This window comes from Heterodontus francisci, chromosome 9 (genome assembly GCF_036365525.1).
Source record: "Heterodontus francisci isolate sHetFra1 chromosome 9, sHetFra1.hap1, whole genome shotgun sequence".
In the NCBI taxonomy this organism is placed as follows: domain Eukaryota; kingdom Metazoa; phylum Chordata; class Chondrichthyes; order Heterodontiformes; family Heterodontidae; genus Heterodontus; species Heterodontus francisci.
Genome location: NC_090379.1, coordinates 14,024,985 through 14,051,000, shown reverse-complemented (window position 1 = coordinate 14,051,000; position 26,016 = coordinate 14,024,985). Strand labels below are relative to the sequence as shown.

The following is a 26,016-nucleotide window of genomic DNA, read 5'->3' as shown; positions in this document are numbered from 1 at the left end:
AATTGCACACAGCACATGATTTGTATCTCAAGACCCCAATATCTTCGGGCCAATAGCAGAATTGTTTTCAATGGTAAAAACAGAAAATGCTGGAAATACACAGCAGATCTGGCAGTATTCCCTTTGTCAAGGCTGCCTTTGCCTCTTGATGCATCATACTGCAGTAAACAAAGAAAAGAGCTGGTGCCAGAACACAGCCTTGCTCAATACCACTGGAGATATAGAAGCTGTCTGAGAGTACTCCATTCTGCTTGACCTGATCTTTCTGGTCTTTATGCAGTTGATGGAGAATGATGAGGAACCTCGTAAGGCATTCCAATCCAGGAAGTATCTTCCAAAGTCTGTCCAGGCTGACTGTATCGAACGCCTTGGTGGGACCTATAAAGGTAGCGTACAGGTCTACGTTTTGTTCTCGACACACTTCCTGGGTCTGCCTCAGAACTAAAAACACATCTGTAGTTCCCCTACTGGGTTTGAATCCGCTGTGACTTTCAAGGAGGCTTTCTTCATCTATTGTCGGAACAAGTATATTTCGAAGCATTATGGCCAAGATTTTGCCTGCAATGGAGAGTAAGGTAGTTTGAACAGTCAAACTCCTCTCCTTTGTTTTTGTCAAGGGATACAATTACTGCATCGCGAAGGTCCTGTCCCTTTCTCCTAGCATTATGTAATTCTTTTGGGCCTCCTTATCTCGAGAGACAATAGATACGCGCCTGGAGGTGGTCAGTGGTTTGTGAAGCAGCGCCTGGAGTGGCTATAAAGGCCAATTCTGGAGTGACAGGCTCTTCCACAGGTGCTGCAGAGAAATTTGTTTGTCGGGGCTGTTGCACAGTTGGCTCTCCCCTTGCGCTTCTGTTTTTTTTCCTGCCAACTACTAAGTCTCTTCGACTCGCCACATTTTAGCCCCGTCTTTATGGCTGCCCGCCAGCTCTGGCGAACGCTGGCAACTGACTCCCACGACTTGTGATCAATGTCACAGGATTTCATGTCGCGTTTGCAGACGTCTTTAAAGCGGAGACGTGGACAGCCGGTGGGTCTGATACCAGTGGCGGGCTCGCTGTACAATGTGTCTTTGGGGATCCTGCCATCTTCCATGCGGCTCACATGGCCAAGCCATCTCAAGCGCCGCTGACTCAGTAGTGTGTACAAGCTGGGGATGTTGGCCGCCTCGAGGACTTCTGTGTTGGAGATACGGTCCTGCCACCTGATGCCAAGTATTCTCCGGAGGCAGTGAAGATGGAATGAATTGAGACGTCGCTCTTGGCTGGCATACGTTGTCCAGGCCTCGCTGCCATAGAGCAAGGTACTGAGGACACAGGCCTGATACACTTGGACAGATCTGTAAACTAATGAAGGATCACATCTCCTCCGTTTACAGACCTCGTTGGAATCCTATCTATCCCAGGGGCTTTGTGAGATTTTAATTGTGCTATTCCATTATGGCTTGATCTCTTCACAAGTTGGTGGTTCATCCAGCTCAGACTTCACTTCCCTCTGTGAAATCTTTACGATGGACGTCTCCTGCACCACCCGCTGGTCACCAAATAGGCTCTAAGTGTTCTGGCCATCGACGAGAGATGGAATCTTTATCTATGAGCAGGGTTGTGCCATACAAAGATTTTAGTGGTGACTGCACCTGGTGGAAAAGCCCATTTAAAGGAGATATTTAATAACTTTCAAAGGTTTATCCCAGTGAGAAAGAAAGACTCTTTGAGAAGGACGCATCATTTGAGGCTAAATAAGGTGGTTAAGGACAGTATCAAATTGAAAGAAACACTGTACAATGCTGCGAAGATTAGTGGCAAGTCAGAAGATTGGACAGATTTTAAGAACCAGCTAAGGGAGAAATCAGAGTATGACTGAAAGCTAGTAAGTAATTTAAAAACAGATAGTAAGAGTTTCTACAAGTATTTCAAAAGGAAAAGAGTAACTAAAGTGAGTGTTGGTCCTCTAGAGAGTGAGAATCTGGGGAATTAATAATGGAAAACAAGGAAATGGCAGAAGCGTTGAACAGATATTGTGTGTCTGTCTTCACTGTAGAAGACTTAGAAAACTTCCCCAAGATACTTGAAAATCAAGAGGCGAAAGGGAGGGAGGAACTTAAAACAATCACAGTCACCATGGAAAAGGTACTGAGAAAACTATTAGGCCAAAAGGCTGACAAGTCCCCTGGATGTGATGGCTTGCATCCGAGGTTCTTAAAAGTGACTGCAGAGAGAGACTAGAAGCATTGGTTGTAATCTTCCAACGTTCCTTAGATTCTGGAAGGGTCCCAGCAGATTGGAAAATTGCAAATGTAACAACCATTATTCAAAAAAAGAGGGACATAGAACGCATAAAACTGTAGGCCAGCTAGCCTAACATTTGTCACAGGGAAAATGCTAGAATCAATTATTGAGGAGGTTATAGCAAGATACTTAGAAAATCATAATGGGATCAGGCAGAGTCAACATAGTACTGTGAAAGGGAAACTGTGTTTAACTAATTTATTAGAGTTCTTTGAGGAAGTAACAGGTAACGTAGATAAAAGGGGAACCAGTAGATGTGGTGTACTTGAATTTCCAAAAGGCATTTGATGAGGTGCCACATCAAAGGTTACTACAGAAAATAAGAGCATATGGTGTCAGGGGTAACATATTAGCATGGATAAAGGAACTGGTTAGCTAACAGGAAGCAAAGAATAGGGGTAAATGGGTCTTTTTCAGGTTGGCAATGCAACTGAGGTCAGTGCTGGGGCCTCATATATTTACAATCTATATCCATGACTTGGATGAAGGGACCATATGTATGGTAACTAAGGGGGAGGCTGTGGTGTAGTGGTAGTGTCGATGGACTAGTAATCCAGACCACCAGGCTAATGCTCTGGGGACATGGGTTCAAATCTCACCATGGCAGATGGTGAAATCTGAACTCAATTAATAAATCTGGAATTAAAAGCTGGTCTAATGACGGCCATAAAACCACTGTCGATTGTTGTAAAAACCCATTTGGTTCACTAATGTCCTTCAGGGAAGGAAATCTGTCATCCTCACTTGGTCTGGCCTACATGTGACTCCAGACCCACAGAAATTGGTTGACTCTTAAATGCCCTATGAAATGGCCTAACAAGCCACTCAGTCCAAGGGCAATTAGGGATGGGCAACAAATGCTGTCCCAGCCAGCGACGCTCACGTCCCATGACTGATTTTTTAAAAAACTACATTTGCCGATGACACCAAGATAGGTAGGAAGAGCAGCTAAAGAGTCTACAAAGGGATATAGACAGGTTAAGTGAGTGGGTAAAAATTTGGCAGATGGAGTATAATGCGGGAAAATGTGAACTTTGTCCACTTTGGCAGGAAGACTAGAAAAGCAGTATATTATTTAAATGGACAGTGATTGCAGAACTCAGTGGTATAGAGGGATCTGGGTGTCCTGGTACATGAATCACAAAAAGTTAGTGCGCAGGTATAGCAAGTGATTAGGAAGGCAAATGGAATGTCGTCATTTATTGCAAGGGGAATGGAACATAAAAAGTAGTGAAAATACTCAGCAGGATTGGCAGCATCTGTGGAGAGAGAAGCAGAGTTAACGTTTCAGGTCTGTGACCTTTCATCCAAACAATGAGTTTAGAATGAGAGGCGATCTTATTGAAACATACAAGATCCTGAGGGGACTTGATAGGGTGGATACCAGGAAGACGTTTCCTCTTGTGGAGAGACTAGAACTAGGGAATATAGTTTAAAAATAAGAGGTCTCCCTTTTAAGACAGAGATGAGCAATTTTTTTTTCTCTGAGGTTCATTAGTCTGTGGAATTCTCTTCCACAGAAAACAGTGGAGGCAGGATCATTGAATTTATTCAAGGCTGAGTTGGATAGGCAAGGGAGTCAAGCGTTATGGGGGGTAGACTGGAAAGTGGAGTAGAGACCACAATCAGATCAGCCACGATCTTATCGAATGTCAGAGCAGGCTCCAAGGGCCGAATGGCCTACTCCTGTTCCTATGTTCCCATATACAGATCTCAAAGCTTTGTAGGAGGATCTCATATCTCCCATATCTGCATACATTTGTATCCTCAGAGTGCTGCCCACCAGTTGTTTTGGATGACTCGGAGGTAGGTTTGCAGAGTGCTGCAGGCTTCCCCATATGCAGCTTTTATAGCCTGGTCATCAGGGCATGCAAGCAACTATTGTGGCAGGAGCATTTCTTTTGAAAAAGCTCTTGGATTTAGAAGTCATTTTCATCAAACCAATCTTGCTTTCTTCTGGTTAAGAAGCCAACCACTTCTGCAGCTGTTTCTTTAAGGGCGGATTTCAACTGTTCCCACTCCTCTGCTGGATTAACATCACTGCCCGGAGTCAGGTCACTGAGGAGTCTGTCTTCAAGCCTGCTCTGGAAAACTGCCTTTTCGCCTGATAGATAGAGTCTATGGACTTGTAGTTCCCTTTTTGAGTGATGGTTTGATTCGGAAGGTTCAAAGATTGTGGAGTTCAAAGGTTGTGAGGCAAATCTCATCTTGTTTACTAGATTGGTCCTAGCTAATGCTTCATTAGTGAAAAGGAGTCTGATCTCCAATCAGAGATCCTCTCTGGATCTACAGCTCCTCACTTCAAGTCCTATCTACCCCTTCTCCTGGTGAACACTGATAACCTCTACTTCACAGTGGAGGGACAGATGCTGGAAGGGCGAAACAAAGTCAAAGCATTGAAGGCGACATCTACAAATATTTGTTATGTTCGGCGGATATGGCACAATGGTAACGCAGTGTGGACTGAGGCATAGGACGAAAGCAGAATAACACCCTCTACCGGCCAAGCTATTTAGATGTCTTGGATCCTCCTCACCTCTGGAATTATGCAAAGCAACTGAGAGAGTAGGGACAATAGCACACACCCTTCCTCCACTATAAACAAATTCCTTAGCATAGGTTTAGCTGCAAAGTGTGACCTGCAGACATACAACCAAGTCCTATAGCGGTGGGAAGCAACAGGTGCAGTCACACTGGAAGTCACAGTCCTCAACCTGCACGTAGGCGGTCCTTAGACAATGGTCAGTTGCTAGATGCACCCGGAAACATCAGCGTCAGGCAGCACTTTGACAACCGAGCTGCCCTAATTGGGGGTGCACAGCTAGCCAGTTTTCACCAGACAGGCCAATAAAAAGAGGTGTAAACAAAGCCTGCTTCTCACGTTATTGGCCAGCACACCGTGGCTGGGAGCAACTCAATCTAGCAGTAAGAAACTACAGAAGAAAGACAAACACAAAGGCACCAACCATGACGGTGGCATGCTGGAACGTCTGCACATTACTTGATCAGCAACCCAGCAATAGACCTGAATGCTGTTCAGCTCTCGTACCCAGGGAACTTATGGTGTTGTGCCATGCTAGGCCCCCACCTGCCAAAAATGAGGCACATTAATTTTGTAATGAACATCGATTTTAAAATGTTGCTGGAGCAAGAAAATGACTTGTTAAACAGATCAGCTGTGGCTGGAAAGACATTTGCATTTTAACAGACAGTGCTTGGAAGGTCAAACGACCATTCCCGGACACATTCAACCCACAATGGACCTTGATCACCAGGTATTGTGTGTAAGAGGAGCATTCCAGAGACTGCTAAGGTGATACAATCCAGGACTGGTTAGACAAGCTGTTCACATGACTAACTGGCTTTTCCAGGGTCTTTTGAACTAGCCACTGAGAGTTTGAACTCAAAGACTGTTTGCTCCTGGACTGTGAAGATCTCTCCTGTCTGCTCCCATCTCTTTCTCACAAGCCTCTGAATCCACTGAAGACACATGAACCCCAAGAGAGAGAAAGGTCTCCTACAGCGAACAAGATCTAAGAATAATACCGGGCCCCAACGACAAGCAAGATCTACCTACAATCAAGGACTCTAAGTGAGCTCGAAGAACCAGAACATAAACTCATCAGATATTGCCTCAAACTTTTGCCACTTTATTTCTTCTGCTCTTTTCTGTCGCTATTTGCATGTGTGTATTGTGTATGCATGCTAGCATGGGCGCGTCATGTATCCATAGGTGTCAACCGAATTAGATTTTAAGTTTAAGTTTAATAAATTTCAACCTTCTTTTCTTTAAACCTAAGAAAACCTGTTTGTGCTGGTTTCTTTGTTTCTTATAATTGGAAAGTGGTGAACAAGGATTCACCAAGGGGGAGCTAAAACACAGTGCGTTTAAAATTAAACCCTGTTACGATAATACTAGGTGAAGGCTGAAAGGGAACCCTAGACCCCTTTCTCACCAGGTCATAACATGTAGACATAGCTGAAGACAAGACTAAAGGAGAAGGCCAGCTTAAGAAACAGCAACAGGATACACTTATTTCGCCATTGAGAGAGAGATTACAAAGGGTCGGAGAAACCTTCCCAGAAGTTTCAGTGAATGCCTGGTGAGCCTACGCCTTCCCATGCAACAACACGGGAGACATGCAACACTCATAAGTGCATATGCTCCCACAATGACTAACAGTGACAATGCAAAGGAGAGGTCCTATGATGGTCTGGGCCATCTCTTACCAACAATCCCTAAAGACAAAAAAATTATCCTGATGTGGGATTTCACATGGACAGGCATCCTCGGTCAATATGGAATTGGAAAGGAAAACTCAAATGGAACTCTCTTACTTTTGCTGTGTGCCAAGCCATACTCAGCTGCCCGAAAGGAAAATACAAGACAACCTGGCAACATCCACAATCTAAGCTGGCACCTCCTTGACCAAGTGCGTGCCAGACAGAAGGAAAAGGCTGATGTCAAGATAACTTATGCCATGCAAGGAGCTGTCTGCTTGACAGACCTAACTGAAGCTTTCAACAGTCAGTGTCAACCTGGTGCATGGTACTTGCTCTCCGAGCCAGGAAGTCCAAACAAGTCAGTCAAAATCCTGCATCTACTGCATTATGGCATGGTGGTGAGCTGCCTTCTTGAACCGCTGCAATTCTTGGGATTTTGACACAGCGACAGTGAAGTAATGGCGAATAGGTTCCAAGTCAGGATGGTGTGTGGCTTGGTGAGATGTCCGATGCCTTTGTGGTAACCAGCAGCATAAAGCAAGGATGCATCATGGCTCCCCAACTCTGAAATCCTCTCTTTGCTTCAATGCTTAAGGAAGCCACTAGAAATATGCCTGCAGATATCAACATTAGGTTCTGCATGCCTCCACCAAAGGCAGAGACAGTAACCAGGGAGCTTCTATATGCATATGACTGTGCCCTAGCTGCCCACAAGAAGGAATACATCCAGACTATGGCAAACAAACTCGAGAGTTGTCAAAACCTTTGGTCTCCAAATCAATGTCTCAAAGACCAAGGCTATGTTTCAGCCAGCAGCTGGCACACGCTATAAAGCACCAGACATAACCATTTATGGTACCAGTCTTAAGGATGTAGAAAAATTCTCACATACCTTGGTAGTGTGTTCTCTAGGGATGCCACTTTTTTTCATGTGATTATGAGATATGGACGTTGTTGGCTAGGCCAACATTTATTGCCCATCTCTAATTGCCCTTGAGAAGGTGGTGGTGAGCTGCCTTCTTGAACGGCTGCAGTCCTTGGGGTGTAGGTACACCCACAGTGCTGTTAGGAAGGGAGTTCCAGGATTTTGACACAATGACAGTGAAGTAACAGCGATATAGTTCCAAGTCAGGATGGTGTGTGGCTTGGAGGGGAACTTGCAGGTGGTGGTGTTCCCATGTATCTGCTGCCCTTGTCCTTCCAGTTGGTAGAGGTCACGAGTTTGAAAGGTGCTGGCAAAGAACTTATAAAGATATTGATGAAGATATCCATGCATACATCCAAAAGCAAGCTCTGCCTATGGCCCACTCCATGATTGTGTGTGGAAGCATCATGGCATTAAACTGAAGACTAAAATCAAACTCTACCAAGCCATTGTCCTTACCACTGTGCTGTAAGGCATAGAATCCTGGGTCTGCTATAGGCACCATATCAGTGCTTCCAAAGACACCTGAGGCCCAGCATGAGAAATCGATGGCAGGACAAAGTCACAAACAACGAGGAGGTCCTCAACAGCATGGAGATCACTCTCCAGAAAATTCAATAGATGAGCAGCCCAAGTCTCCATCGATAATTACAGAACCCCCAAGCAGATCGTCTATGGGGAATTGTTTCAGGGCAAACAACATCAAGGTGGTCAGTACAAATGACCCTTAAAAAAGGGCCTTACAAACTTCTGCATTTCAGACCACCTCACTTAGGAAAACACTGCAGCTGACTGGTCCACATAGATGCAAGCAATGAAATTTGGTTCAGCATGTTTCGAGGACTATCTACACCAAACTCGTAACATCCGACAGGCCCAGAGGGAAACCAGAGGTAGCGCAGCTGCAGAAAATCCCCCAAGCACCAACAACGCCAATATGAACTGCCAGTTCTGTGGACATTGATAATCCCACATCAGATTCTTCCGTCATGAGTGGACCACAGAAGATGAAGTCATTTACAACTTGGACATACTCTAACAACGAGGAGTCTACCAAGAGTTGATTCTGAAGGCAACGTTAGCTCGAACCAGCCTGTGGTCAGTCGAACAGTCAGCACTGGGCATAACTCTGGTGCATAGTACATCCCATAGGTCACACTGGCAAGCCAGAATATAATTCAAAAGGTGCCAGTGCTTTGAGCGCGGATGCCTCCAAGTGGTCTTAAATTTGGCTTTCTGCTGGAATAGAGAATCAGTGATGTTGAGTTCATGGTCTATGCAGAAATCCAGCAGAAGTCAACCATTGTCATTACAGTTACCAATGTCATGTCTGCCCAAGACACCTAGCCAATGCTTTTGGTCACACCCAACTCCTGCATTGAAATCTCCAAGTATGATGAGCTTATCCTTGGAATCAATCTTCAGAAGAAGGTTGTGCAGGTCACAGTAGAAGCCTTCTTTGCTCACTATATCAGCTCGCAAGATAGGAGGATAGAAGGTCAGAGTGTCCTTCTCCTAGCCTTTGGCTAGGGAGCCTGCCATCAAGGCAGAGGGGTTATTTACCCATAGCTAGATTTCTGGCTGTCAGCTCCTTTATACTTGAGCCAATGCCCTTGAGACATGTGGAATGTTGCCTTGCTGTATCTCCTTCGTGGTCGTTGAACCCATCAGGTCTCCTCCGCTGGGTCTGCCGAAAGAGCCTGCGTGATGACCTCTAGCTGCTTGCCAAAGGAATAAAACACAGGACCCGCAGAGCTTTTGGAGGCGGCAGTCGGGGGGGGTGCTGCTCATTGACACAGGCTGCTTGCAGCAACATCCACAGACTTTCATGCTCCTCCACTGCCATCTTGCAGCACCTGTGCACATCCAAGAAAGCCCCCCCCCCTCAAATTCAGCACTAAACTCCCTAAACAGACCCCCTGCCTCAGCATAAATCCCCATCACACAGCATTAAAACCCCTCAATAAACCCCCCACCTCAGCAATAACCCCCTCAATAAAACCTTCCCCTCAATAAACCCCCACCTCAGCAAAAAACCTACTCAATAATACCCCGCCTCAATAACTGCACCCCCCCCACCCCCCAACAATAAAACCGCACCTCAGCACCAACCCACCTTTGCGACCTCAGGGCTGGGAAAATGCAGCCCACTCCCTGTGGCACAGACCACCCTCCAGGCAAGCCACTTCTCCCCGCCACTCCACTGCTGACCACCAGCACCCTCCAGACCCGGAGCCTGAGTCTGGGCATAGGTCTCCATCACCACCACCCGCTCCCAGACCTGAAGCCACTGCACAGGAAACGGCATCACATCACGCACAGCCACCCCCCCAACCCAAGGCCACTGACTGAAAAGAATATCCAAGTGCAACATTGTGTGGCACAAGGTGCAACCAATCCCACCCATGTACTCCTAGGACAGGCCAGACAGTAGACCCACCCTGTCGTCAAAGCAAGCCAGCTGACAGCCCAAGCAGTCGACCAGCTCCCCCAAGCACCCAAAGGATTATTAGTCCAGTAACATAACCACTAGGCTACTGTTCACCTCTTATCCTCCGAGGCCGCATATTCCAGGGATCCACCCACGTATCCCAGTGTAAGGAAACAGACCTAGCTATAAAAGTAGTAAATGTTGGAAACACACTCAGCAGGTAGGTAGCATCTAACATTTTCACAGATATTGCCTGGCCTACTGAGTATCTCCACCACTTTGTTTTTATTTCAGATTTTTAGCATCTGCAGTATTTTGCCTTTGACATTGATCACAAGTCGTGGGAGTCAGTTGCCAGCATTCGCCAGAGCTGGCGGGCAGCCATAAAGACAGGGCTAAATTGTGGCGAGTCGAAGAGACTTAGTAGTTGGCAGGAAAAAAGACAGAGGCGCAAGGGGAGAGCCAACTGTGCAACAGCCCCAACAAACAAATTTCTCTGCAGCACCTGTGGAAGAGCCTGTCACTCCAGAATTGGCCTTTATAGCCACTCCAGGCGCTGCTTCACAAACCACTGACCACCTCCAGGCGCGTATCCATTGTCTCTCGAGATAAGGAGGCCCAAAAGAAGCCCTAATTATAGCATGGTCTCCTGGACAGCTGTAGTGTAGATCTCAATCCAGTTTGAAGTTGAACTCCCAAGCTTTCAAAAAAAGAGCTTCAAGAAATTTAGGGTTAGAAATTTGTTTGCCCCAATTTTTGGGTGCGGAGGTCACAATTTGAAATTTGCTCGCGCCTGCTCAGATTGAAGCAGGCAGAATTCAAAATTCATGTACTCACCTCATCTGAATGATTGCAGCCCTTGTTGGTGTGCCTCCAACTCCAATCTCTGCCTTTTAACGCTGCAGGTGAGCTCTGCTCAGAACAGAACTCCCAAGCAACGTTGTTTGCCGAGCACAGGTACAGGCAGCCTAATCTTTCTTAAAAGGGAGCTGGACAAAAAGATTTCTGTAATGGAAATTCTTGGAAACTGAACACCAGGACAGACAGATGAATCCATTGTGACAGTTGCAGAGCTGGAGGCATCAGGTTTGCAGGTAGGCACGAGGAGACATGCCTCAGTCCCGTGGGAGACAAGGAGACCATCCAAGGACCACCTTCAGAAAAGAGTGGGAACAGGTGGCCAAGAAGGTCAACTCCTGCAGTCAGGACCTGACTGCAGTGCCACAAGGAGTCTAATGATTGCACAAAGGTAGTCAATGGCAGTGAATGCATCTTCACAGGACATCTACCCACCACACTACCCAATGCACCACACCCTCATCACTCACCCAGCAGCACTCCCACTTAACATCCAGATACTGCACACACCTACCAATGCTGCCAGCCTACATCCATCTCTCACTGCATCCACATATCTCAAAGCTATTCAGCTATGGCAAGCATATCACCCAAACACAGTGCTACGCAACAACTGACATTCTGCGCTCTCTCTTGCAGGACAAGGTGGCACATGATAGAATGAGGCCACAAGGAAACCTGCATCTTCTGATCACTACAAAGGAAATGTTTCTCTACATCATGGTATTGGTTGCAATAGAGCCCGTATCATTTCACATCGCTGATAACATCAAGGATGACAGCATCTTCCTGCCTTATGCCCCTTCTCAATTCCCAGCAGATCTTTATTCTGCTATCCGGCATGATGAGCATACGGTGTGACCGTGGACCTCCTGCTTTCCACAACCTTCTCTTCTGAGTTCTTGCTTTCAGAGGATGGCTCTCTGGCAAACGCAGTAACTCACCACAACACTTCTAAAAGCACTCCAGAGTATTTTCTGGCACTTTGTAGACGAAAAAAAAAAATTAAAATTTTTTTAAAAAATTAACCTACCTGCTATGGACCCAGACACACTAATCTTTTTCAACAGTAGACACACAGACGTTGCCAGGACCTAGGTTGTCCAAATTTAGAATCCTAGCATTATATTAGTCGATAGAGCTGTGTAGCATCAGGATAGCGCCAATTCAATGCGTTTAAGACACCCACAGCCTGCTCCCAGGAAAGCCAGGTATGCCTTTGTAGCACCACTAGAACCAGCGCTACGCATATGAATTCTGCACCCTAAGAGTTTAAGAAAAGCTAAGCAAATACTAACAGTAATAAATGCAAAAACACTGTCACTGCCAGCATTCGTTTGGGTAACAAGTGAATAATGAATTACAAAATTACTTACAGCTACACCAATATTCTAATCACTAACCTGTTAACTGAGGGCAGAGTGGTGAATGATTAGGCCATGGTTGGTCATCAAACTGGATCCACCCACTGGGCACAGATGCTGTTTGTGTCGAACATACTGGGGTATGCTGACTTCTGACCAAAGGACTACTTTGAATGGATGAGGAAGCATGGTGAACTGTATGGTCCAGATAATTATCATCTCCAAGTAATGCAAACAAGGCTGGGGAATAGTTTCTGTTGTCTCCAACTGTTGGTCATAAAATTATTTTCACATCATCACAGAGTCTACCAAGCTTGCCTAATCCCACGACCTAATAATCACTCAACAGACTACAAACAAAACTTTGATTTAAAAACAATTCATCTCTCCACAAGAGCAGCTTAGAAAACTATCAAAAAACTTAAATAATTATTTAGTCTTAAGTACTTTAAGAAAATATAGCCTGAGACAAAAAGCAGGAAAAAAGGAAAAAAACTAACATTAAAAAGGACTGTTCTAACATCAACTAATGATTATGACCTTCACTTTTATAAGTTAAAAAATTAATGCAACCAGCCTGCGCTCAGCAAAAATATAGACTTGCTATATGACCTTCTCAATTATGAGGACATGAAAGCAGAGCTAGCTAAAGTGAACTGGCAAATTAGGTTCAGGGATAGGTCAACAGAGATGCAGTGGCAGACATTTAAGGGGATATTTCAGAATAAGATAGATTCCAAAGAGAAAGGAAAACTCCAAGGGAAGGACCCACGATCCGTGCTTAACTAAAAAATGTTCAAGATAGTATCAAACTTAAAGAAAAAGCATATAATTGTGCAAAGATGGTAGGCAAGTCAGAAGACTGGACAGAATATAAAAAAACAGCAAAGATTGACTAAAATATTGATAAAGAGGGAAAAATTAAAGTGTGAGGGAAAGCTAGCTAGAAATATATAAACAGATAGCATGAAATTCTTTAGCTATTTAAAAAACGAGTTAACAAACTGAGCTTTGGCCTTATCAAAAGTGAGTCTGGGGAATTAATAATGAATAATAAGGAGATGGCAGATGAATTGACTGGGTATTTTGCATCAGTCTTCACTATAGAGAATACAAGTAACATCCCAGAAATAGCTGTAAATCAGGAGATGGAAGGGAGGGAGGAACGCAAGAAAATTACAATCACCAGGGAACTGGTACTGAGCAAACGGATAGAGCTGTGGGCTGACAAGTTCCAAGGCTGATGGACTTCATCCTAGGGTCTTAAAAGCAGTGGCTAGTGAGATAGTTGAAGTGTTAGTTTTAATTTTCCAAATTTCCCTAGATTTGGGGAAGGTTCCATTCGATTGGAAAATAACGAATGCAACTCCTTTATTCAAAAAGGGAGGGATACAGAAATTAGGAAACTACGGGCTAGTTAGGTTAATATCTATTTTAGGGAAAATGTTAGAAGCTATTCTTAAAGACATTACAGCAGGGCACTTAGAAAAACTCATGGTAATCAGGGAGAGTCAACATGGTTTTGAGAAAAGGAAATCATGTTTAACCAATTTACTGGAGTTCTTAGAAGTAGTAACATGTGCTGTGGATAATAGGGAACCAGTGGATGTACTGTACTTAGATTTCCAGAAGGCATTTGATAAGGTGCCACATCAAAGGTTATTGCAGAAAATAAAAGCTCATGGTATAGGGGGTAATATATTGGCATGGATAGAAGATTGATTGGCTAGTAAACAGAAAACAGAGAGTAAACATAAATGGGTCATTTTCTGGTTGGCAAGATGTAACGAGTGGTGTGCCGCAGGGATCAGTGCCAGGGCCTCAACTTTTTACAATTTATATTGGATGATGGGAACAAAAGTATGGTTGCTAAATTTGCTGATGACACAAAGATAGGTCGGAAAGTAAGTTGTGAAGAGGACTAAGGAGGCTATCAAGGGATATAGATGGGTTAAGTGAGTGGATAAAGATCTGGCAAATGGAGTATAATGTGGTAAAATGTGAAATTGTCCATTTTGGCAGGAAGACTAAAAAAGCATATTATCTGAATGGCGAAAGATTGCAGAGCTCTGAGATGCAGAAGAATCTGAATGTCCTAGTGTGTGAATCACAAAACGTTAGTATGCAGATTCAGCAAGTAATTAGGAAAGCTAATTGAATGTTATATTTTATTGCGAGAAGAAATGAATACAAAAATCAGAAGGTTATGCTTCAGTTATACAGGGCATTGGTGAGACCACATCTGGAGTACTGTATACAGTACTGGTCTCCTTATTTAAGGAAGGATGTAAAAACATTAGAAGCAGTTCAGAGAAGGTTTACTAGACTAATAACTTGAATGCTGACAACACAACCACTAGGTGGCGCTGTACTAGCAAATGCAGCCTCATCGACTTAAAAGTCACTGTCTGCGATGTTCAGGCTGCTGCCAGGATTAAAGATGGCGCTGCTCAATTTATCACAGAAAAACAACTTCAACCCATAGCAGCACACAATTGACATTTATTTATTTTTATTTATTGATTTAGAGCTACAGCACTGAAACAGGCCCTTCGGCCCACCGAGTCTGTGCCGACCAACAACCACCCATTTATACTAACCCTACAGTAATCCCATACTCCCTATCACCTACCTACACTAGGGGCAATTTACAATGGCCAATTTACCTACCACCTGCAAGTCTTTGGCATGTGGGAGGAAACCGGAGCACCTGGCGAAAACCCACGCAGACACAGGGAGAACTTGCAAACTCCACACAGGCAGTACCCAGAATTGAACCCGGGTCCCTGGAGCTGTGAGGCTGCGGTGCTAACCACTGCTCCACTGTGCCGCCCATGTTTCATACACGGAGAACATTGCGCTGTTTAAAGTCTCATCAGAAGGACAGCACCTCTGACAGTGCTGCACACCCTCCATAATTCTGTGAGGTACCAGCGCCATCCCGCTCTCCAGCCGCTCACTCCCCACCACCCCCCCCCACCCCCCCAATCCCTTCAGGCACTAGCCGTGCCTCTTCTCTCCTCTCTGGCATTCACTCCTACATCGCCCCATCACCCCACGCTTTGCTTCTTCTGGCAGAGTGAATGGCCGAGAGAAGGGAAGCAGCCCACAGCCTAGAGCTAGCTAGTGGCTGGATGGAATGGGGGATGGGGGGGGGGGGGGGAAGAAGTGGGGAGGGAGGGGCCGGAGAGCAGGAGGATTGGGATCGAGCGGCTGGGGAGCTGGGGGGGTGGTGGTGGGGAGAGTGAGGAGCGAGTGGCCTGGAGTGAGTGGCCAACGGGGAGAGCATTTTTCTGTGCATGCGCTCGTTAGTCCTGGCAAGGTAAGACGTAGGCTGCGTATGCGCAGCATCTGAGCACAGGAGATCGTTTGCGCATGTGCACAGCTTGGAGCGCTCTGATGACATCAGGAGGCTGCTCCGTTGTCAGGAGTCACACTTTTCTTTTTATTCATTCATTGGATGTGGGTGCCGCTGGCTAGGCCAACATTTATTGCCCATCCCTAATTGCTCTTGAACTGAGTAGTTTGCTGGGCCATTTCAGAGGGCATTTAAGAGTCAACCACATTGCTGGGGTCTGGAGTCACACGTAGACCAGACCAGGTAAGGATGGCAGATTTCATTCCCTAAAGGACATTAGTGAACCAGATGGGTTTTTTTCAACAATCGACAATCGTTACATGGTCACCATTAGACTAGCTATTTTTTAAATTCCATTTTTATTAATTAAATTCAAATTTCACCATCTGCCATGGTGGGATTCAAACCCATGTCACAAGACTAGCCTGGACCTCTGGATTACCAGTCCAGTGATATTACCACTACGCCACAGCCTCCCCTTATGAGGAATGTGTCTATGAGGAAAGGTTGTGCAGGCTGGGCTTGCATCCGCTGGAGTTTAGAAGACGACTTGATTGAAACATACAAAATCCCGAGGGGTATTGACAGGGTGAATCCTGTGGGAGAATCCAGAACTCAGGGTCACTAGTTAAAAATAAGGGGTTGCCCATTTAAGACAGAGATGCGGAGAAATTTTCTGAGGGTCTCTTTGGAACTCTCTTCCTCAAAATGCAGTGGAAGCAGAGCCTTTGAACATTTTTAACGCAGAGACAGACAGATTCTTGATAAGCAAGGGGGTGAAAAGTTAATCGGGGGGGTTGGTTGGAATGTGGAGTCGAGGTTACAATCAGATCAGCCATGATCTTATTGAATGGTGGGGCAGGCTTGATGGGCCGAGTGGCCTAATCCTGCTTCTAATTTGTATGTTCATATGCAGACAGTACATCAGAAGATAAAAAGTTAAATGTTTTCTTATACAAAGAGTTTTTTGTTTAAAACTAATCAGTTTTCACAAATTGCATTCTTTGGGTACAAGAAGAGAACAACATTGTGTATTTTAAGCATCAATAATACTTTGCTAAACTGTGATGCACAGTTCTCAACGTGCAATATATTAGGCGGAATTCAATCAGTGCTTGAAGTGAAAGCGCAGTTTTCTGCTCTTCGATTTTTACTGACTTGGCAATCCTGTGCACTGCCACTGCATTTCTCAATGGTGTTGCTTAATGAGCATGAAATCCTGATTAAAACAGGTCATTTGAAACATAGGTTGTCACAGCGCCTATTGCAGAGCTCCTGTATCTTTTCTGCTGATTGAAAATTAGACAAATTCTGTAAAGATTCGGATACATGAAATATCAATTTCCCATAATTGTACCTGCATCACTTGCATATGCTGTGCCTTGTGCATCATCATTAAAGGAGACCCACTCTGATCTGTGGGTAGCGATCACATTAGTAGATAACATTGTATCAAGTGTGTACAAATTGTTCATCCTGATACTGCAGTAATACTGTGATAGGGTAGCAACGTTGAAGGTTAACTTTCTTCCAAAGCAACTTCATCAATTCCCTTGGTAACTCCTTGATTAGGGCACCAATCATGGTACAACTCCATGAAATTTCACTGTAAAACATAAAAAGCATCTCGTCATAAGATCAGTTAGGGGAACAAAGCATCTAATCACGCAATGCCATTGGTGAATAATCAACCTTACTTATCTAACAAACATTCAGAGTCATAAAAACACCAAGCAATGCACTTCAAAATTCAGTTTTTAATTGCAAGTTTGGCTTTCCCCTCTTACTTAGGCTCTCACATAATTGTTCAATGGCAAGCAATTGATAAGCAAACTGCTGCAAATCTGAAATTTTGTAGCAGGAGCTATTTGCATGCTTTCCAGTGTGCCGCTTCCATGTAGTTTGAGCTCACATTTTAGAATTTCTAAAGTTTACAGTCAGAGAAAGCCAGCAAGATACATTTTGTACAAAATGTTACACTGCAATAAAATCACAATATTCCTCTCCAGTGACATCACAAAAGAGGAGTGCAGGCCATTGCTCATTGTTCCTAATCACATCATCACTGGAACAAAACTGGCATGGTGTCACAACAGGAGAAGCTTCAAAAAATAGTTCTGCATCCAGATAGGGCCCCATCAAATTCAGAGTCAAATCTTACACATTTCACGGCAACAGCATTTTAAGAATTCTGAATTTCATGATTTCACATATTTAAATTGTAAATTTCAGTGTCACAACAAACCATGAAAATTATTTAAAACTAAAAAAAAGATAAGGGAGGTTTCTGGTTTCAAATGGCATTTATTGTATACTTAAAAACTGTCCATGTTTAGACACAGCTCTCTTCCCGTCCACAGAGTTTGCTGGAATTGTCAGACAGCGCCATACTAATCTTGCAAGGTGGGAGATTCTGCATTCCACAGAGTTCCAAAACTGCAGCACAGGAAAAGTACAACCTGCTTCTTTTGCAATGCTTTTATATGCAGGAATTACATCAAATGAGTTTAAATCCATCATCACCAGGTGCATTTGTGCAAGGTTAGAGATACGCACAGCTTTCGGGAATTGGTTGCAAAAACATCTGAACCACTTTTTCTTCACCGATTTACTGCTATCAGGAAGAGTCATATTGTTTGAGTTTCTTTGCCATGCAAGAAAACACCTGTTGAGCACAGGCATTTAATTCAGTAAGAGTTTTTTTTTCATGGGATGTGGGCATTGCTGGCAAGGCCAGCATTTGTTGCCCATTCCTAATTGCCCTTGACAACTGAGTGGCTTCCCAGGCAGTGTCAGAGGACAGTTAAGAATCAACAACATTGCTGTGGGTTGGAGCCACATGTAGGCCAGACTGGGTAAGGATGGCAGATTTCCTTCCCTAAAAGGACATTAGTGAACCAGATAGGTTTTTGCAACAATTGATGATAGTTTCATGGCAACATTATTGAGACTAGCTTTCAATTCCAGATTTTTATTAACAGCTGCCGTGTTGGGATTTGAACCCATGTCCCCAAGGCATTAGACTGGGCCTCTGGATTACTAGTTTAGCAACATTACCACTATCCCTTATTCAACTGTTCTTCAGCCCAGACAGTACAACCATTACTTTATTGTACGCTTTGTGGATTGTGAGGTGGAGATTCAAACCAAGTGATTAATCCGTCGTGTAGCATTCTTGGCAACAAACTGAACCTCCTCATTAAGCCGAGCATCATTTAGAACTATAGAACAATTATGGCACAGAAGGAGACCATTCAGCCCATCGTCCGTGCCAGCCGGAAAAAAACTAGCCGTCCAGTCAAATCCCACCTTCTAGCACTTGGTCCATAGCCTTGCAGGTTACAGCACTTCAGATACATGTCCAGGTACCTCTTAAAAGAATTGAGGGTTTTTGCCTCCACCACCGTTCCTGGCGGTGAATTCCAGACACCCACCACCCTCTGGGTGAAAGGTTTCTCCTCATGTCCCCTCTAATCCTTCTATCAATCACCTTAAATCTGTGAAGGGTTACAATGTCTGTTAAAAGCTGTATTTTCGGTGTCAATGTGAGCGCTTCTGAGACAAAGTCTGAGTAGTATTTCAGGTGAGCTGTACGATACTGTACTGCCCAAGACCAAGAATTCGAATGTGTAATTAATGGCATAGGAGGAAGGGCAATGTTTTGTTCCCCAACTTCAGCTACATTTGCAATGTGTTGCCTGTATTGAAGCTTGCAGCTAGGGCAGTGTTTGAAGATCTTTATAATGTAGCTGACCAGTTTGTTGACTTTATCAAACTTGCTTTTCCATAGTTCACTGACAAGAGAAAATATATGTGCATTACATGTAATATCGATAGCATTGGAGCCTAGATTGAAAGATTTTGTTGTGTAAGTTGCATTGCCACTGTCCTATCATGGTTGCTTGCTAAGTGCAAATAAACTATCATTTTGCACATTACGTTGAATGAATACCCGCAGCTTTGGGCGATCAAGCTTTTCCAATGTGTATTGGCGTTTGCAAAAGCATCCACAAATTCCACTGTAACCAACTGATGATTATCTGAGCTCTCTGTTGACTTCTTTGAAAGAGATTAAATTGTTGCTCGTTTTTTTGTGTGTTTGTTTTCCAGCAGTGCGGTATCAGATGCTCTCTGTCTGCTGCAATTGCTTTCGGACTCTAAGTGGCACTGAATCATTGCCCGCCATGTGTGATCCAACGAAACACTGCAGCTTGTACTAAACAGTATTCCACTATCAGCATGCAGAATTTGGCTTCCAAATGCTTTCACTCGATGCGCCGTAGTAATGGTTGTGGCCATTTTTGATTTGCTCATTCTGGCATTGTCACTTGTCTGCTAATACTGGAGACTGCTTCTCTCAAAACTGCACCAGAGGCTCTCCCTCATCTACAAATCAACACGTTGAGCCTTGCATCAATCACTAAAACAGGCAATGTTTGCAAAATGTCCAGCAGTGAGGTGAGCCTTGTGTCAATGAATAAAACACACGAAGTTTGCAAAATGGCCGATTTCACGGGGGACCTGAGATTTCACAATCCATGACGTATTTTGCACGGCCGTGAATTTGGTAGGGCTCTACTAATGGAGGCAGAGTCATTTACAGCATTGATGGAGGCCATTTGGCCCATCGAGTCCATGCCAGCTCTCCACAGAGAAATCCAGTCAGTCTTGCTCCCCCCACTTGATTCTATTAGCCCTGCAACATTATTTCTTTAAGTGCCCATTCAATTTCCTTTTCAAATGATGGATTGTCTGCACTTCCACCACCCTTGCGGGCAGACGTAAAAGAATAAAACACTGGAACAAGGGAAGCTGGAGACACAGCACTAAGTGCAGATTAACATCCTATAGAACACTACAACTAAGACTGTGTGGCAGTCCACATGAATAGCTTTCTCACTGGGCTCAGAATGGTTACCCTGACGATGTATATTTTTAGGCAAAGTACAAGATAGATTTGTCTAATCAAGAAACTTTTTTTAAAAATTCTTTCATTGCAATGAAATAACGAGGGCTCCAGAGTTCCAAAAATGGCATCCCTCATTAGTAGGGCTACTAGTGGTGGTGAGCTGCCTTCTTTAACTGCTACAGTCCATGTGAGGTAGATACACCCACAGGGCTGTTAGGAAGGGAGTTCCAGGATTTTGACCCAGCAACAGTGAAGGAACGGTGATATAGTTCCAAATCAGGATGGTGTGTGACTTGGAGGGGAACTTGCAGATGGTGGTGTTCCCATGTATTTGCTGCTCTTGTCCTTCGAGTTGGTAGAGGTTGTGGGCTTGGAAGGTGCTGTCTAAGGAGCCTTGGTGCATTGCTGCAGTGCACCTTGTAGATGGAACACACTGCTGCCACTGTGCATTCGTGGTGGAGGGAGTGAACATTTGTGGATGGGGTGCCAATCAAGCAGGCTGCTTTGCCCTGGATGTCGTCGAGCTTCTTGAGTGTTGTTGGACCTGCACAGGCTTTGGGGAATCAGGAGGTGCGTTACTCGCCACAGGATTCCTAGCCTCTGAACTGCTCTTGTAGCCACTGGCTACTCCAGTTCAGTTTCCGGTCAATGGTAACTCCTAGAATGTTGATAGTGGGGGATTCAGTGATCATAATGTCATTGAATGTCATGGGGAGATGATTAGATTCTCTCTTGTTGGAGATGGTCATTGCCTGGCACTGTGTGGCACAAATGTTACTTGCCACATATCAGCCCAAGTCTTGCTGCATTTCTACACAGACTGCTTCAGCATCTGAGGAGTCGCGAATGGTGTTGAACATTGTGCAATCATCAGCGAACATCCCCACTGCTGACCTTCTGGGGAAGTCCAGGTTGGTTATTTCAGGTGGTGACTTCAACTGCATCATCTATGCAGCTGGACGATCCGGAAGGGCTAAAGTAAACTGAATGCCAAGTCCAGGCTCCTGACAGAAACGGTAAAAGACGCCAAGCTGCACGACATCTTCAACAACCCTGCAGATAGAGTGCTGCATAGATAACCTGACCAGATGGGTCCGTCCGTTCCAGGATCAACTTCCTGTTTGTGTCCTGAGCATTCACACTCAGATCCAAAGTCAAGCTGGTGTTATTCTCTGACCACTGCCTCCTGCTTACCAACCATGATCTACAGGTAGACTAGAGGGTTGGTAATGGCACTTGGAAGCTGAAAGTGAAACTGTTCACCCCAGAAAATTTCAAAGAACTCAAAAGGGATTACAAAGATTGGAGAACCGTGAAACGCCTCAGAATCCCTAATGCACTGGTGGGAAGCAATCAAGGCCAACATCAAGAGGCTCTTCATCCTCAAAGGTGTTCAGAAGGCGAAAGAGAGGCAGGAGATGTCCCAATTCAAGAAAAGCATGCAGAATCTGCTCCTGTTGCAGTCGATCGTGGAATGCTGACTTGGGAGGGGAAGATTCGTTTGATAGTGGCAGCACGCTGGACCCCAAGCTTCTGGTTGCTGGCCATTTCAACACACCCCACTGCTCTCATGCTCACATCTCTGTCCTGGGATTGCTGGAGTGTTCCGGCGAACATCAACGCAAGCTCAAGGAACAGCATCTCATTTACCGATTAGGCACGCTACAGTCTGCCAGACTGAACATTGAGTTCAATAATTTCAGAGTATGACGGGCCCCCCTTTTTATTTTTTCTTCATTTGTTTATTTGATTTTAGTTTGTTTAGTTTGTTTCTACTGTGTCTACCCACTGTTTTTTTCCCATGTATGTACTTTGGGCCAGGGCTGTTCTTTTTTCTGTCAAGTAACACCCTCTCTGCACGAACGCTTTGTCTTTCACCACACCATTAACATACCCTTTGCCTTTGCTCCATGACCTTCTGTTAGTCAGTTATTCTCTGTAACCTTGTCCTATCAACACCTCTTTTGTTGCCTCTTGCCCCACCCTGCTTTATTTGCTTAAAACCTATTCTTCTTCTTTCAACTCCTTGTCTCGAGAGACAATGGCTAAGCGCCTGAAGGTGGTCAGTGGTTTGTGAAGCAGCACCTGGAGTGGCTATAAAGGCCAAATCTAGAGTGACAGACTCTTCCACAGGCGCTGCAGATAAAATTGGTTGTCGGGGCTGTTACACAGTTGGCTCTCCCCTTGCGCTTCTGTCTTTTTTCCTGCCAACTGCTAAGTCTCTTCGACTCGCCACTCTTTAGCCCCGCCTTTATGGCTGTCCGCCAGCTCTGCCGATCACTGGCAACTGACTCCCACAACTTGTGGTCAATGTCACAGGACTTCATGTCACGTTTGCAGACGTCTTTAAAGCAGAGACATGGATGGCCGGTGGGTCTGATACCAGTGACGAGCTCGCTGTACAATGTGCCCTTGGGGATCCTGCCATCTTCCATGCGGCTCACATGGCCAAGCCATCTCAAGCACCGCTGGCTCAGTAGGGTGTGTCTACTGGGGATGTTGGCCGCCTCAAGGACTTCTGCGTTGGAGATACGGTCCTGCCACCTGATGTCAAGGATTCTTCGCAGGCAGCAAAGCAGGAATGAACTGAGACGTCATTCTTGGCTGACATGCGTTGTCCAGGCCTCGCTGCCGTAGAGCAAGGTACTGAGGACACAGTCTTAATACACTCGGACTTTTGTGTTCCGTGTCAGTGCGCCATTTTCCCACACTCTCTTGGCCAGTCTGGACATAGCAGTGGATACCTTTCCCATGCGCTTGTTGATTTCTGCATCGAGAGACAAGGTATTGGTGATAGTTGAGCCTAGGTAGGTGAACTCTTGAACCACTTCCAGAGCATTGTCGCCGATATTGATGGATGGAGCATTTCTGACATCCTGTCCCATAATGTCACGATTACTGACCAACGCAAGCAAATGGACCGCTGGGTGGAGCACGACCTAGAACTGTACTCCAGGGAAAATGTTGTCAATGAGACCACCCTCAATGCAGCCCAGTCTCTGCCAGTCATGGATGAGATGGACAAACAGCCAGCCAACAAAATCGGAACTCAGTGATGCCACTGATTCTCTAGCCAGTGGAAAAGCCCCTGGGAAGGAAGGCATTACCCCTGAAATAATCAAAAGTGCCAAGCCTGCTATACTTTCAGCACTCCACGAACTGCTTTGCCTGTGCTGGAATGAGGGAGCAGTACCACAGGACATGCACGATGCCAATATCATCACCCACTATAAGAACAAGGGTGACTGCAACAACTACCATGGAATCTCCCTGCTCAGCATGGAGGGGAAAGTCTTCGCTTGACTCGTTTTAAACAGGCTCCAGAAGCTGGCTGAGCATGTCTACCCTGAGGCACAGTGTGGCTTTCGAGCAGAGAGATCCACCATTGACATGCTGTTCTTCCTTCGCCAGCTACAGGAGAAATGCCGCGAACAACAGATGCCCCTCTACGTTGCTTTCATTGTTCTCACCAAAGCCTTTCAGCTCGTCAGCAGACGTGGTCTCTTAAAGTCTTTTCTAATATTTGCCCGTTCTGATGAAGGATCACTTGACCTGAAATGTTAACTCTGCTTCTCTCTCCACAGATGCTGCCAAACCTGTGTATTTCCAGCATTTCTTGTTTTTATATAATAAAGTCTGCAAAGCTGCCCCATCACAATCCATCAGTTAGTTCAAGCTTTGATCATTAAGACACAAGGGACTCAAGAGGAAAGTCATTTTTAAAATAAAAATATTAAATATATATATTTTAGTTTTATGTCATATTAACTGCAGTAAATGAAAATACACTGCAAAAAACACAAAACTAGGACACTCACTGCAACACACCCACACTTATCTGCCAAATGAAAGATTTATATCAAGTCCAAAACAGGAAACAGAAGTTTGTTGCCCTGAACTCCAGACCATAACAGTGGGTGGAATTTCCCAAAGGAATAATTATTAATCTGTAGAATGCTCTGAAGAGAAATGTTTACTTATTAGAAGGTATTTTCAGCACTAAAAAGAAATTTTAAAAACTTTATGAATAAACACAGTCCTAGGACAGCTGGTCACCAAGTCATTTGTTCCAATTAGCCATGGCTCACCGAGTGTCATTAAACCTCACTTCTTTCCATTAGACAAGCACAAGGCTACATGCCACTCAACTTCACTTGCTTACGTTGGCCTAGCCCCAGCACTGCCTATCACCTAACCTCTCATTTCCATTGGATAAGCCTTGGACTGCAGGTCATGTAAATCTGCTCCAGGCCATGTGCCACTCAAGTTTGCTGTCAAAGTTGCCAATCAGTTGAAACATAGTAACATAGAAAATAGGAGCAGGAGTAGGCCATTAAGGCCTTCGAACCTGCTCCACCATTCATTATGATCATGGCTGATCATCCAACTCAGTAACCGGTTCCGGCTTTCGCCCCATACCCTTTGATCCCTGTAGACTCCAGAGCTATATCTAACTCCTTTTTGAAAACATACAATGTTTTGGCCTCGACTGCTTTCTGTGGTAGCGAACTCCACAGGCTCACCACTCTCTTGGTGAAGAAATTTCTCCTCATCTCAGTTCTGAAAGGTTTCTCCCGCATCCTTAGACTATGACCCCTGGTTCTGGACTCCCCCACCATCAGGAACATCCTTCCTGCATCTACGCTGTCAAGTCTTGTTTGAACTTTATAGGTTTCTATGAGATCCCCCCTCACTCTTCTGAACTCCAGCGAATATAATCCTAACCGACTCAATCTCTCCTCATACGTCAGTCCCGCCACTTAAGGTAAGCTGAACTCACTTACTTCCACGAATTGAATTTCTGGGCTTGGCAGTACTCATTCATCCACTTCGTTGACCAAACAGAGAACATGTCACTCGAGCTCACTTGCTGTTAGTCAAGTTGCAGATAAGCAGATCACTCAATTTTAATATGTAAACAGAGCCTCAGGCCTGCATGTTAACTTAACCTTGCTTATCTTTATTGGCCCACACCCAGGACTTCATGTCACTTGACCTTTCATAGTTGTCAACTGACCTCATTTGCCTCAATCGGTTAAAACTCCAAGACTGTGCATCAGTCAGCCTTGGTTGCTTCCATTAGTTAAGTACCCTCAGTTCTCTACTAGACACAGCAAAGTATTTCATCATGAAAGGGAGAGAAGCCACACACAATCCACCCCATCTGCAGTCTCCCAAGATCAACTTCATCTCACAGTAGAGAAACACAGAGAAACAGTGGCAGCAGTCAGAAAAATTCAAAACCACCCAAAAGGAAGACGTGAAGTGGTAAGAAGCATTCAGAGAAATAATGTAGATCAACACAAAAATCTCAAAGGAAGAGACCTCCCACAGAAAGAAAATATTTTATAACTATAGACATTTACAGCATTCAGCCTTTCATGTCTGTGCTGGCTCTTTGTGAGAGAAATCCAAAACTAAGTTAACAGTCCTGCTCTTTCCCCATAATCTTGTTTCTTCCTCTGCTTTACACTTAGACATTTTTTCCTTAAATGATCTCTGCTTCAACCACTTCCTGTCACAAAGCACACTCTGCTCCGAAAATCTATTGCATAAAGAAATTTATCCTGAATACAGGTCACAGACGTGAAATGCTAACTCTGTTTCTCTCTCCACAGATGCTGCCACACCTGCTGAAAATTTCCGGCATTTTCTGTTT

General features: G+C 44.7%; 1 protein-coding gene across 2 annotated transcripts in view; it reads right to left on the bottom strand.

The window, feature by feature from the left end:
• ston2 (stonin 2) overlaps positions 1-26,016 on the bottom strand; it is a 144,458-nt gene that overhangs the window by 110,006 nt on the left and 8,436 nt on the right. For both annotated transcript variants that reach the window (XM_068038578.1, XM_068038579.1), the window contains exons 2-3: positions 16,806-17,054; positions 12,130-12,357 (exon numbers count right to left, since the gene is read on the bottom strand). In XM_068038578.1, the coding sequence (XP_067894679.1) occupies positions 12,130-12,357; positions 16,806-16,923 (346 nt within the window). In that variant the 5' untranslated portion in view covers positions 16,924-17,054. The remainder of the gene's footprint in view (positions 1-12,129; positions 12,358-16,805; positions 17,055-26,016) is intronic.